The sequence below is a fragment of the Wyeomyia smithii genome, chromosome 3 (genome assembly GCF_029784165.1).
Source record: "Wyeomyia smithii strain HCP4-BCI-WySm-NY-G18 chromosome 3, ASM2978416v1, whole genome shotgun sequence".
Taxonomy (NCBI): Eukaryota; Metazoa; Arthropoda; class Insecta; order Diptera; family Culicidae; genus Wyeomyia; species Wyeomyia smithii.
Window position 1 is genome coordinate 152688880 of NC_073696.1, and position 14972 is coordinate 152703851.

General features: G+C 38.3%; 1 protein-coding gene across 3 annotated transcripts in view; it reads right to left on the bottom strand.

Moving 5' to 3' along the window:
* The window catches only part of LOC129726405 (DNA topoisomerase 3-beta), a 297697-nt gene that overhangs the window by 222040 nt on the left and 60685 nt on the right, over window positions 1-14972 (bottom strand). For 2 of the 3 annotated variants that reach the window (XM_055683044.1, XM_055683042.1), the window contains 3 exons: window positions 1517-2264; window positions 1334-1462; window positions 1208-1279 (listed from right to left, as the gene is read on the bottom strand). In XM_055683044.1, coding sequence (XP_055539019.1) covers window positions 1208-1279; window positions 1334-1462; window positions 1517-2196 — 881 coding nt within the window. In that variant the 5' untranslated portion in view covers window positions 2197-2264. The remainder of the gene's footprint in view (window positions 1-1207; window positions 1280-1333; window positions 1463-1516; window positions 2265-14972) is intronic. The other variant, XM_055683043.1, reaches the window with a different exon arrangement.

Genomic DNA, 14972 nt, shown 5'->3' on the forward strand with positions numbered 1-14972 from the left:
ACGAGTACGAATAATAGTGGTCCTAAGTGGCTTCCTTGAGGTATCCCAGAATTCACAGTGAACAAAGCACATAGCTGTCCCTTCATTTTTACATACTGGACTCTTCCCACTAAATATGTTTGCAACCAATTGTAGAGTGGACCGGCAATGCCGAAGCCACTAACCAATCGAAAAATGCTATCCTTCTAATCTGCATCAAATGCCTTGTTCATATCTTTGTAAATACAGTCGACTTGAAGTCCTTTGGATATAAAATCGGTTATTAAAGAAGTAAATTCGCAAATGTTGCACAGAAGAAATGCGTTCAGCGACTACCTCGTAAAGAGAATCGGACACTAGCCGTTCGAGAAGCTTAGGAGTATCGGTTTGGATTGTTCGGAAACACTACAACGATAATTTTCTACATCTGAGCGAGATCCTTTTTTATGAGAAATTTTTCTAATTGAAGGAAAGTAACCGGAAGCCGGTGACGCATTGAACAAACTGGTAAGAAGGACCAAAAGCTCACCTTGGAACTGTTTTAGAGGGCTGTTAGAGAGAGTCTCAAGGTCAGGCGACGAGTTTGTGTCAAGTTTGTGGATTCCAGTTTCGACATCAGTTTCAGATACTTAAAATACCTTCAAGCCACTGTCGAAAGAAGGTATACGCACGATTGAAGGCTGCTCTGCAAAGACACTACTGAAATGATCGGCGAAAAGACCAGTCGACGATAGTATCTGTAGCGGTTGAGCCTCTGTACCTCACATTTTCTAGGTTGCCAGAATGTTTCCTTGGACTATTTACGAAGTTCAGAAGGTTTTAGGGTAATTTTTTAAACTACGCTGTATTTAATTCGAGTAAATCTGAAATTCCTCCTTGTGTGCAACTTTGAACATACGTAGCAGTTGTTCATAGTGAGTTTGATCTCGCACGACGCATTTACTTCAAAGCAGCTCTTTTGCTTTTCATTAGTTCTATCACCGCTGGAGAAAAACCATTAGGCTTCAATAAGTAATCTGACAGAACATGCTATATTTCCAGAAACATGATGTTCACTGTATCAGATGATATCCTAAGTCAGGTGAAGAATTCTTATTCTAATCAACTCTGCTATGCGATGCCTCACTCCCCCGCAATACAAGGCTTTATAATTAATTCTTTAAAAAGATAGACTCTTCCGACATTCGTTCATGAAAATGTAGTGTGACTTATTACCTCTAATTATTACCTTAAATCAAAATTAGCAGGATACTGTGTTGTTTCCGTGCGAGGGTAACTTATGTAACCCCGTGTATAAAGTCTGAAAAAATAATAATATGCATTAAAAGGAAAGACATTAAAAAATGATGTGTACTTCTCAGCAATTTGCATGGTGGAATGTGGTCCAATGTTAAGTTTTGCGCTGGCAGCTCTCATCAATTCCACAGTATTCAGTGCTTGTGGGCGGCTACGGTACATATCCTTAAAAGTAATACTATCCACCCTTCAAGCAATTAAAAATATAGTAAAATAGTGCACTCATACAAATAAAACTTACAAAGCTTCCTTGTGTTCTTTAACTTTATTAAAAAGCATGACTGCTACATCTTTTTCAAATATTCTAACTCTTGACCAATCTAGTTTCACCTCTGGTGTGCCACCAAGTAGCACTTGAATAAACCAATAACTCTCCAATTTAAACGTTTGGATATCGTCATGCCGCTGAACACAAAATCCTAGAGTTGGTGTCTGACATGGTCCATATGATATAAGTGATGCATCTAGGTCGGCATACTTTCCTTGAAAAAATTTTGTTTGGAATCTTGTAAAAGCACATCCAATTCTAAGATCTAGCTCTTGTCTAGCGTCTACCGATTTCGCTTCATTTTTGTTAGGGTGAGTAAGATTTTTCATCGCATGCTTAATATCTTTTTCTGTAATAGCTGAAAACTTGGCGCGAAACGTTACCGCATCCGAAAATACATTTCGAATGTTTCCTGAAACTGCGGTCATAACTTCGAAACAAATATTTTCACCCTCCTTATCACAGTCAAGCCACAAAATTAAATAATTACATTCTTTGGCTTCTTGACTAAGGAATGCTTGCATTCGAAGATTTGGTGACGATTCTTTTTTTTCCACAGTACATGTAAACAATTCAGCTGGATCAACCTTGTCCCACGAGTTGAATTTTCCTGCAAATTCCAATCCCATAATATGACCACATACAGAGGTCATTTTAAAACGCGTCAGCTCTCCCAAAAAATTACCGTACCATTCATGAACGGAACAGGCATTATTTAAACCTGAAAATGATAACAATATATCAAGTTTGTAATTATTTGGGAAGTACTTGTTAAAAAACAGTATTTACACTACGTACACTAAAGGGCCATACACATTCCACGTGGAGAGTTTGGGGGGGGGGTCTGTGCATGTCCACGGGCCATAAAAAATTCTTAGAGTTTTCATGGGTAGTTTTTTTTGTAAGATTTGGACCACTGCGACCATTATTTTGATCTTTTGGGTAGTTGCGGAAGGGGAAGGGAGGGGTCAAAATCATGAAAAATCTGTCCACGTGCAATGTGGATGGCCCCTAAGGTCTTTTTTATGCGGCAGATCGTTCCAAATTTGTATATGCCCGCGTAAAAAAGACTTTTTGGAGTGAGTTAAAAACACAACGAAGAAAACCGTCCTAAAATGTTTAATCCATGTTTGAATATGATAGTGATAAATACAGAAACCAAAATGCAATATTTAAAATTTTAAGAATGGAATGAATATACGACCGGAATGATTGGTATGGAGTTAGTTCGGTTTTCTCGGTCTTGGGAATCAAACGACTAAATAGTGTTTATCCTAACGTTTCGATCTTTGGTTTAGGCCTTTTTCAAAGGTCACTATAATTTAAAATACAATTAATACACATACTAACAACTAACAAAAACATGTACTTACACTCTAGTCTGTCGTTTAGTTTTCGTTTAGTTTAAATGCATAGTGGTCAGTCGGTAAATCTAATTTTTCGGCTCAGATGGGCCAATTTCAAAAAACATTACGATTGGGTTAGCACAATCATAAATTAAACGAGTAAATATTATTTAAATACTCAAATAAATAAAAAACACGTACATAACTTGGGAAAAATCACTCTGGTTGAAAACTGATCACCCTCTAATTATTGACTGTAACGGACAATTCAAAATGAAGTGGGAGGCTTTGCGATGAATTGTACTATGCATCTGTCGGACTATCTGTTGGTCTATTGCTCTCGTGAGCGATTTGTGATCTGCGAGAAACGGTGTTTGCGTAAGTGTGAAGAATGCCTGCGAAAATAGCTGTGCTGGGTGTGTTATAGATATGGCACATTTCAAGTATAGGGAGATCCGTAGAGCGGTAGCTACGATCAACTATTTTAGTACTGCTAAGGTTGAAAGTGTGTTGGTGATCAAAGATATGTTGTGTGAGAGCTGTTCTTTGCTCATTGGATGGTGTGGGGATGCGGATAGTTTGTGATGTTGGACCTGTGTCCACTAACTCTAGTTTTTAGATGATTTTTCGTCATCTCTATATACGATTTCTCACAATTGCTACAAGGGATCGTATAGATGACATTGTTCTGTTGTAGTGGTTCAATGGGATCTGTGACTTGCCTTAGCAAGTTTCGGGTTGTTTTGATGGTTTTTAATGGTATCTTAACTAGAGGGTAATCTTTTTTGAGGATGCTGACAAGAATGGAGCTGAGTACTGGTATGTTAATCATTGAACGGTAGATCGTTTCGGGAGCAGCGTTGTCGTGCGAGCAGATGTTGGGTGGTGGCGTTGTCGATTGAAAAAACGATTGTGTTGTTCTGTTTTTGAGGCGGTCGATGAGAGCAGATGGGTAGCTGTTACGACGGAGGTGCTGGAAAATCGTCTGTTGTGTCGTGGTGTTGTTGGTGGTCAGGCTGGTTACTCGCTGGATGAAATTATAAGCGACGTTTATTTTCATTGAAAGCGGATGGAACGAGTGGTAATTAAGCAGACGTCCGGATGCAATGGGCTTGGAATACCATTCTGTGCTTAGTGTTTGTTGTGAGGAACGGATAACTTCCGTGTCTAGATACGGCAGAGCTCCATTACTTTCTTCTTCCATCGTGAATTGGAGATTTGGATGAAAATCGTCAAATATGATAAGAGTGTTTAGTGTTTCTTGCTTTGGTAGGGCTAGTATCAGGTCGTCTACATACTTTTTGAGAACCGGGGGAGTGAAACTGCATTTTAAGCAAAACTCGACCATCTTCAGAGAAAGATCCAAATTTATGCTTGTTTTTTCCTTTATGCTTGGCCACTGGTAATAAGAAATGTGCGTGTTCAAATCATAACAAAGAACCATAAAAAAGCGTGAACTAACAATTATTCATTTCTGTGTTTTGTGGTTTATCTTCGTTCAAGTCGGGCTTTCAGGATGAATATGCTGCTAGGGTAAGTGAATTTTGTTTTCTGAATAACATGCGGATGATATAACGCGAAAGTTTTTGTTTTTGTGGTGAGTGCATCCATCACAACAATTTACGGAAAAATCTAGAATTATTAGTAGTGTAAGTTTTTCGGTGAATGATCCATCACAGTAACTTACGAAATTTGAAATTATGCACAAAAGAAAAATGCCCGATGTTGAGATTTGCCGGGCTGTTTAGTAAGAAAAAAAAATCTGATAATCATTACGAGAACGCATTAGGATAGATGCTTACGGGAGCTTGTGTTCCACGCTTCAGTAAATTTTAATGTTTTCAGGAGGAAGTGATCGGATGCACAGTAATAAACCAAGGAGTTTTCTTTTTGCTGTTTTACATTTCCGCTGACGATACAAAGAAAGAAAGAACATGTGAAAAAAAAAATAATAAGATGTATGAAAAAGCCCAGAAAAAAAAGCAACGGAAAAGATTGATTATAAAAAAATGTGGAAAAAAATGAAGTATTAAAAAAAAAGAGTATTACTCCAAAAATAAAATACATTAAATAAAAAAAGGAAGGGATTCATCGCTGGAATGAAAAAAAGAGAATAATAATGCAAAAAAAGAGTTTTGACATTGAAAGTTATACGGGCACTTTGAAAAATATTAATATGTATATCATTTGAGTATCGAGGAATGAAACAAATACTACAAGGTATACAGCCCTAGGGGTTGTATGAAATGGTGACGTAGGACTAAATATTTAATATATACTTTTACGAACTAATTTCATTTTTTGTCATATTGACTTACATTTTAAGTTTTGGTAAAGCGGGCAATGTATGTAGTTTCGCGGGAATGCGAAGATGAACGGGAATAAAAGGTGTGACTAGAATTAGGAAAAAATTTCCCTCGTCCAGACGGAATTTTTCCTAATTCTAGTCACACCTTCTATTCCCGTTCATCTTCGCATTCCCGCGAAACTACATACATTGCCCGCTTTACTAATATTTAATATATGCTAAACTAAATATTATTATATGCTGCGCTTAACTGTTCATAGGTAACACTACCGTTTATTTTTGATAGTCGTTATTTTAAAACTAACGATGTATGAATACATGAAAATTTTACACTAGTAGTAGTTGCGAAAATTCTCATAACTCTTATCTTCAAGCGTCTATAGTTCTGAAAAGAACCGATTCCATAATATTCAGTTAAAAATTCGTGCTTCAGAACGCTGATAATCGCACTATGAATATTTTGAGTTGACTCGTATGCAGCTCTCGTTTCTCAATGTCGCGTACCTTTAACAGCTGCACTGCTCTCGCTTATGTGTAACAAACTAAACTGAAGCTGAATTTTCTACACGCAGTCTTTTGTATCGAGTTCAGAGCAGATTTTTGCAATTAAGGCGTGGCTACGTAGCTTCGAGAAAGAGGAACAAACCAAAACACCTTCGATACTACTGAGTGATTTTCATAAGCATCAAAAGAAAGGTTTTGCTTTCCCGATGCGCAAATCACTCTGGTTCTTAGAAATAACTAATTTTCGTTTCTAACATTTGACTGATAACGGTGTTCGAGTGAACACAAACAAACAATTAAACCGGAAAATCACTCAATTTAGCAGTGCAAATTCTTGAAATGAGGGTTATATCTTGTTGTGATAAACTATTCATAGGTAACACTACCGTTTATATTTGGTGCGTCCTGGTCGTTATTGTAAAAATGATTATTTAGAAATAGATAAAAATTTCACACTAGTAGTAGTTGTGAAAATTCTCATAACTCTTATCTTCATCATCTTATAGTTCTGAAAAGAACCGATTTCATAATCTTCAGCTCGAAATGTAGCTACAGAATGCTGATGATCACACCACCACCGGTAGCATCGATTATTTTGTTGGCCGCGTATAAAATTTGCTCTCCGCTGTGCCCTCCAGCAGCTGTGCCAGCAAAATATCCTGCAGCGTACGATGGTTATTGTTGCTGCCGTGTGCAGAATACAGGTAACATGCTCCGCGATGCCTGGAAGTTGACTCGTATGCAGCTCTCGTTTCTCAATGTCGCAAAGCTTTAACAGCTGCACCGCACTCGCTATTGTGGAACAAACTATACTGAAGCTGAATTTTCCACACGCAATCTTTTGTATCGAGTTCAGCGTAGGTTTTTACCATTAAAACGTGGCCACGTAGCTTATAGAAAGAAAGAGAAACAAACCAATACATCTTCAATACTACTGAGTGATTTTCATAAGCATCAAAAGAAAGTTTTTGCTTTCCCGCTGCGAAAATCACTGGTTCTTAGATTAACTAATTTTCGTTTCTTATGTTTGACTGATAACGGTGTTCGAGTGAACACAAACAAACAATTAAACCGGAAAATCACTCAATTTAGCAGTGAAAATTCTTGAAATGAGGGTTATGTTTTGTTGTGATAAACTATTCATAGGCAACACTACCGTTTATCTTTGGTGCGCCCTGGTCGTTATTGTAAAAATGATTATTGAGAAAAAGATGGACATTTCACACTAGGAGTAGTTGTGAAAATTCTCGTAACTCTTATCTTCAAGCATTTATAGTTCTAAAAAGAACCGATTCGATAATTTTCAGCTCGAAATGTATGCTACAGAATGCTGATAATCACACCACCACCGGTAGCATCGATTATTTTGTTGGCCGCGTATAAAATTTGCTCTCCGCTGTGCCCTCCAGCAGCTGTGCCAGCAAAATATCCTGCAGCGTACAATGGTTATTATTGCTGCCGTGTGCAGAATACAGGTAACATGCTCCGCGGTGCCTGGAAGTTGACTCATATGCAGCTCTCGTTCCTCAATGTCGCAAAGCTTTAACAGCTGCACCGCACTCGCTATTGTGGAACAAACTAAACTGAAGCTGAATTTTCCACACACAATTGTTTGTATCGAGTTCAGCGTCGGTTTTTACCATTAAGGCGTGGCCACGTAGCTTATAGAAAGAAAGAGAAACAAACCAATACATCTTCACTACTACTGAGTGATTTTCATAAGCATCAAAAGAAAGTTTTTGCTTTCCCGCTGCGAAAATCACTCTGGTTCTTAGATTAACTAATTTTCGTTTCTTATGTTTGACTGATAACGGTGTTCGAGTGGGCACAAACATACAATTAAACCGGAAAATCACTCAATTTAGCAGTGAAAATTCTTGAAATGAGGGTTATGTCTTGTTGTGATAAACTATTCATAGGCAACACTACCGTTTATTTTTGGTGCGCCCTGGTCGTTATTGTAAAAATGATTATTGAGAAATAGATGGACATTTCACACTAGTAGTAGTTGTGAAAATTCTCGTAACTCTTATCTTCAAGCATTTATAGTTCTAAAAAGAACCGATTCGATAATCTTCAGCTCGAAATGTATGCTACAGAATGCTGATAATCACACCACCACCGGTAGCATCGATTATTTTGTTGGCCGCGTATAAAATTTGCTCTCCGCTGTGCCCTCCAGCAGCTGTGCCAGCAAAATATCCTGCAGCGTACGATGGTTATTGTTGCTGCCGTGTGCAGAATACAGGTAACATGCTCCGCGGTGCCTGGAAGTTGACTCATATGCAGCTCTCGTTCCTCAATGTCGCAAAGCTTTAACAGCTGCACCGCACTCGCTATTGTGGAACAAACTAAACTGAAGCTGAATTTTCCACACACAATTGTTTGTATCGAGTTCAGCGTCGGTTTTTACCATTAAGGCGTGGCCACGTAGCTTATAGAAAGAAAGAGAAACAAACCAATACATCTTCACTACTACTGAGTGATTTTCATAAGCATCAAAAGAAAGTTTTTGCTTTCCCGCTGCGAAAATCGCTCTGGTTCTTAGATTAACTAATTTTCGTTTCTTATGTTTGACTGATAACGGTGTTCGAGTGGGCACAAACATACAATTAAACCGGAAAATCACTCAATTTAGCAGTGAAAATTCTTGAAATGAGGGTTATGTCTTGTTGTGATAAACTATTCATAGGCAACACTACCGTTTATTTTTGGTGCGCCCTGGTCGTTATTGTAAAAATGATTATTGAGAAATAGATGGACATTTCACACTAGTAGTAGTTGTGAAAATTCTCGTAACTCTTATCTTCAAGCATTTATAGTTCTAAAAAGAACCGATTCGATAATCTTCAGCTCGAAATGTATGCTACAGAATGCTGATAATCACACCACCACCGGTAGCATCGATTATTTTGTTGGCCGCGTATAAAATTTGCTCTCCGCTGTGCCCTCCAGCAGCTGTGCCAGCAAAATATCCTGCAGCGTACGATGGTTATTGTTGCTGCCGTGTGCAGAATACAGGTAACATGCTCCGCGGTGCCTGGAAGTTGACTCGTATGCAGCTTTCGTTTCTCAATGTCGCGTACCTTTAACAGCTGCACTGCTCTCGCTTATGTGTAACAAACTATACTGAAGCTGAATTCTCCACACGCAGTCTTTTGTATCGAGTTCAGCGTAGGTTTTTACCATTAAAACGTGGCCACGTAGCTTATAGAAAGAAAGAGAAACAAACCAATACATCTTCAATACTACTGAGTGATTTTCATAAGCATCAAAAGAAAGTTTTTGCTTTCCCGCTGCGAAAATCACTCTGGTTCTTAGATTAACTAATTTTCGTTGCTAATATTTGACTGATAACGGTGTTCGAGTGAACACAAACAAACAATTGAACCGGAAAATCACTCAATTTAGCAGTGAAAATTCTTGAAATGAGGGTTATGTCTTGTTGTGATAAACTATTCATAGGCAACACTACCGTTTATCTTTGGTGCGCCCTGGTCGTTATTGTAAAAATGATTATTGAGAAATTGATGGACATTTCACACTAGGAGTAGTTGTGAAAATTCTCGTAACTCTTATCTTCAAGCATTTATAGTTCTAAAAAGAACCGATTCGATAACCTTCAGCTCGAAATGTATGCTACAGAATGCTGATAATTACACCACCACCGGTAGCATCGATAAAATATAAAATTTGCTCTCCGCTGTGCCCTCCAGCAGCTGTGCCAGCAAAATATCCTGCAGCGTACAATGGTTATTATTGCTGCCGTGTGCAGAATACAGGTAACATGCTCCGCGGTGCCTGGAAGTTGACTCGAATGCAGCTCTCGTTTCTCAATGTCGCAAAGCTTTAACGGCTGCACCGCACTCGCTATTGTGGAACAAACTAAACTGAAGCTGAATTTTCCACACGCAGTCTTTTGTATCGAGTTCAGCGTAGATTTTTACCATTAAGGCGTGGCCACGCAGCTTTCCCAAACAAACAAACCAAAACACTTTGTTGAGTCAAAATATGTAGGCAGTGGAATTTATTTCGTCCATGTTATTGTTATCTGTGCTTGGGAAGCAAGCCAAGAACAAGGGAAATGTATGGGAAAGCTTGACCTTGGAACTTTCCACAATGTTGAACATAATATCAAAAAATTGTTACACATTTTATCTATCCACCGAAATATAAATGACTAAGATGCATTAAGTCGTTCGCTTGCTATAACCGTTTGAAATCTGACGCACCATTTGCCAGTTTCATTTTCATTTTCACAAAGTGTAATCTAGTATAGAAAACAAAGACGTAGTCCTACGTCAAAAGTGAAAACAAAATACGAGGTTTGTCAAACTAAGCATGTAAGTAGTAAGTTTTCCTTTCAGGAATTGAAGATACAGTAAGTATGCGCATCGGCGAGGTTTTTCCGGCGGGTCTCCACTTTGATTTGTCTAGAGTTCTACCTTGGTTGGATTTTTGTTGATTACATTGTTGTGGCGCTTCAAAAAGCACAATTTTGCGTCACTAGGAGCGCTAGGTAGTTTCGTCCGAACGAGTGCGTGTTAGCGCATTTAATTTAAACAATATTTCGCCCCGCTCTCAGTGGTATAATTTAAAGATCCACACACGGAAGGCAAAATTTAGCTACCACATACCAATTGGCACACCGGAGGCATCGTTCGAGTACCATTCCAGAGAGTGGGTACTTAGACACGATCAGGTGTCGCATTTTCTGTTGCGCGAAAATTCTCGTAAGCATGAATACTCGGGTATATTTGTATTAATTCAATTAATGGTTGCGGAACACGTATACAGGTATTGAGGCAAATTATAATTTAGAGACCCACACGGGGGGGCTAAGTTTACTTTCTAGAACGGAGCAGCGTGTACGGACGCGATCGCCACTGTTGGTCGCGCGAAGTCCTAATAAAGAGCGTGAGAGTTTCTATGACGAATAGCGCGCTCTCGCACACAAGAAAAGCAGTAGGGCCAGTCGGTTGTACTAATTGGGTACGCTGTCTCTTTTGCTACGGCTCGTTTGATGTTTTATTTATGACGTCACCCGCGATAAGTGTTGGTTGTATATTCATTGCGATCGCGGTTAACTTATACAATAGTATATGTAACAGTGCTTGTCGTCCCGCTATTATGCCACCAGGTTTATTCGGTGACGTACTTTACGGTGTTTTTATGATCAGCTGTGCATTGCACGGTCAATGGCCTGGTAAACAAGGGTTTGAATAGCCGCTGGTAGAACGTTCTGCTACCATAAGCAAAACAAATCTAGTGGCCCACCAGTAGCGATGAAATGCTAAGGTCAGAAAAATAAGGAAGATTGATAAGCGCGACGCGCGTTTAATTATATGAAATATGAAATATTTAAATATCCGCCGGGGAAAATAAGCTGAACAATAATTTTGAGTATCAACAATCAACAGGCGGAACAACGGCATTAACAAGGCGGTTGTCACTTTAAGGGTAGAATATTCGTCATTACCGAAAACAAACGGTTGCGAGCGAACAGCGAGCCAACATTAGATATGGAAAAAAATTGTAAACAATAATATAGGTGTTGTGCATTGACCGACGCATCCTGCCGACGATATCACAGAGACCCGCACATGTAATTGTTCGCAACAATGTGCGCGAGGAACGATTTCAAAAAAATTGTTTTGCCACGCTTAAATGATTTTAATAATTTGACACAGGTGATTCCTCACGGGGTTATGTTGTAATTGACCTGATTTGGGAATTTAATACACCTTGTTATTTATATTCAAATTCATCTCATAAGAGTTGAATATTTTGTTTCGTTTTGAGTTCTGCAAAACAGTTCTGACTTCTAATACATTACTTGTTGGAAGTCAGGCATGGAGGTAAAACATCGGGTACGTTTTATAGCCCCACAGGAAGAAAACAATAAACAGAAAAATTATGGATGAATCAGCGGCGACACCGCTAGCAGACGGTAAACCACAGTAGAATAGAAGAAATTTACCCGCTTAAAGGGCTTGAAATTGCAAATATCGTCGCGATGAGGTCGTGGATATTACGTTAGAGAAATTGAGAAGTAAAAGTTTTGACCCATTGACAAGGGGTCAACATTTATGCCAGTCAAAAAGCTTGGAGCGGTATGAAGTGAACAGATAATAATGTGGAGACAAAAAACAATGACATAAGCTAGTAAAATGATACCGACTGACAGGGTTTGATTAGAGACCACGTTAACAAGAGCCGACCGTTAGCTGAGCAAGCTCGGGGCAAAGATTGATAAGGGTTCGAAAATGAAGTTATTAAACGAAAGGCGTGAAGCAGTGGCGTCGGGTCCACCTGTGCACTGCATGTGCACTGCACAGGTACCCTGCTCCCTAATACCCGGGCATATGCGAGCCTACTAGCGAAACCCTCCAATTTGAAGCAACAAACACTTTGATTTGATTTCCTTTTTTTAACTAGGAGATAGAAAACTTGAATAAATGTTTGGTGCACATGTGACGAAATCAGTCACACGACGCCTCTGGCGTGAAGGAATAGAAAAAGTCGCCGAAAATATCAAGAGCCTTTTAATGACAAAGTCAAAGGCTGAACACAAATTATACGGGAAGATGGAAAATAAAATAAAAAGGCGTGAAGAAAATGGGATAAGTAGCCGAAAAATATAACCAACCTTTTATGATTTTAAATAGAGTGGCATGACAGAGCAGAAAATAAAATTGAATGTAATGGCGTGGGGGATGAGAAAACCCGCCGATAAGAGTTAACTAAGCCAAAAGACGTAGAGGAATTTACAGACAAAAATGACCTATTGTGTGATTATGCGGAAAGAAGAAGTAAGTAATAAACACGGAGCATTTTTCATATAAAATGCAAATTTTGACATGGAATTAATAGATAAAGTACAGATGACCTCGCGAGGGCGAGGCGGACGTAAGGAAAAAATGGCCAATGGCCCAATAAAAGACGAACGGGAAGTAACGAGAAGGGCAATTAGAAATAGTGAAAAATATAGATGACTAAAATGACGTGTAATGGGGAAAAAAGGACGTATGACAGTAGGATAGACTTTGGACAAGAAGGCTAAACCTACCGGACAAGGAGACTGCTGACTTTAGGAGATTCAGACTATTCTAATTTTAGTTAAGGACGAGCGAATGTTGACAACGGGGGTGGTTACCCAGAATGATTGGCGGGAGTGCATATCGAGTGAAAGGAAAACAAGGGAATAACCGGCCCAGGATGATTGAGTGTGCGAGTTTTCGTTTATTTCCTAACCTTCTTACCTTTCAGGAATCTCTAAAGCGGGTGGTCGCACTTTCGGACGGAAGGGGGAGAGGATTATGCAGGCAACTGCATACCAGAAGAAGAGTAAAGGTACGTTTAGACTATTAGACATGTCGGTCTGATTCTGACTACGGCAGAAATCAGTAGTCTGCTCGATTTACCGTTCGACATACTTTGTCAAACCCGTTTGTATGGCGGTGTTCACACTGCTTGCACAAGTCGAGAGGAAAAAACTGCCAAATGAATGTCAAATGAATTTTTTCCTCCATTAGAATATTTGCCAGGACACAAAAAACGAAAACGATGTTTGTTATGGAAAGCCAAAACAAAAAACTAAAAAAAATTCAAAGGTTGCTATGTTCTTGGAGTCGAACGAAAAATAGAAACGTTCCTATTCCATTCGACAAATCGAACGGCATGTCGAATAACAATATCGAATAGGTGTAAACGTAAACCAACATTGCATTCGATATATTTTCGAGCAATCAGCTCGAATCTGATGAAAAAATCAGATAGTCTAAACATACCTTAAGTAATTTGTAAGTATGACACAAGACGCGGGGCAGACAAGACAGCCGCTAAATAAATAAATAAAAAAATGGAATTTGCACCCCGAAAGGCATGGGCGTTGAAAGAAAATGATTTTGTAAATCGGATAACATCACAGTATTTGTAAATCCGATGGAAAGAAGAAGAGAAAAAATGAATGAAATGAATCGTAGTATTTTTGAGTAAATAAATATTGATTACTGTTTCTGACATTTTAAAAACTGCCGAGTTGATGGCTTTGCTAATTTGAAAAAAAAACGACTGTTCACATTTTTATTTTGTATTTATAAAAAAAGAAACCTGTTTGTACGTTTTCAGTAGGGGAATATTAGAGTTCAGCATAAACTAATCGAAAAAGAAATACGGGCCTATATTGTAAGAGAAGCGTAGGGCAGATAATAGAATGTAAGAAGCGTACGCGAGTGAATAATAATTTTAGACAGCAAGTAAAAAAAAAGTAAAACAAAAAAAAATTGATGAAATAATGGCAAAAAAAATAATGCACCACTTGTTAAGTAGGGCAGCTAGCATCTAAGATTTACAGGGTTGTTACAGAAATCTTAATTTTGAATCCGCAAAATCCGCGCCACGGGGTTGAAGATCCGCGCCGTGAGAACTAAATCCGAGCCGAAAAAAACTATCAAAAATTATTGATTCAAGCATGGTTTCTACAAGCATCGTAGCGCCTTAGAGTCCTCAGAAGAGTTTTTCCTGCTAATATCATTCATCGATGTATTCATAAGAGCAAACTGGACATTTCTAGAGAATAAGTTTAGAAAAGTGGATTATTCCATAGAATTCGTATGGAAACTGAACCTTGTAGCTGACTTCAATTTTTTGTCCCACGCTTATGTATAGCTCATTTGTGTTGAGTCTGAAACGCAGGACATTTGAATTTTGTCTTTCGTCAACAACTTTTGAACATGAACTTTAGAAACTAAAGTTCATCGTAAGTCAAAACCCTTACTTCGCCAATGTTAGGAATAATGCTGAAAAAAATTGTTTAACAACCATATTTATAAATGCAAAATGTTCGTATCACTGATTTTTTCTCTCCTTTCCTTTTTTTAGAGAAGTATGATTATAACGAGTAACGCACCAGTAAGATATAAAATTGATGTTTGAAGAGAGAGTTGAATGACGAGATATAAAAATGTGGACTAAGAGGTTTGATACATACTTTAAAATCTAACTCGTTAATCCAGTACATTGCCGGGAACATTCAATCAGTAGTTAATAATGCAATTCATATAAAGTTTTGCTAAAAATAACAGTTCAAAACATTTTTATAAGTAAGCTCCATACAAAATTCTAAAAAAATGTTACCAGAGATGCCAATGTTTCAATTTAAACTATATTCTTCTAGTTTTTCTCGAGTTAAACAGTTGAATCACAAAATCATCCAGTTTTTGTATATTTATCAGCTCAAGCTCCCATTGTTTTTGTCTATTTTAAAAAT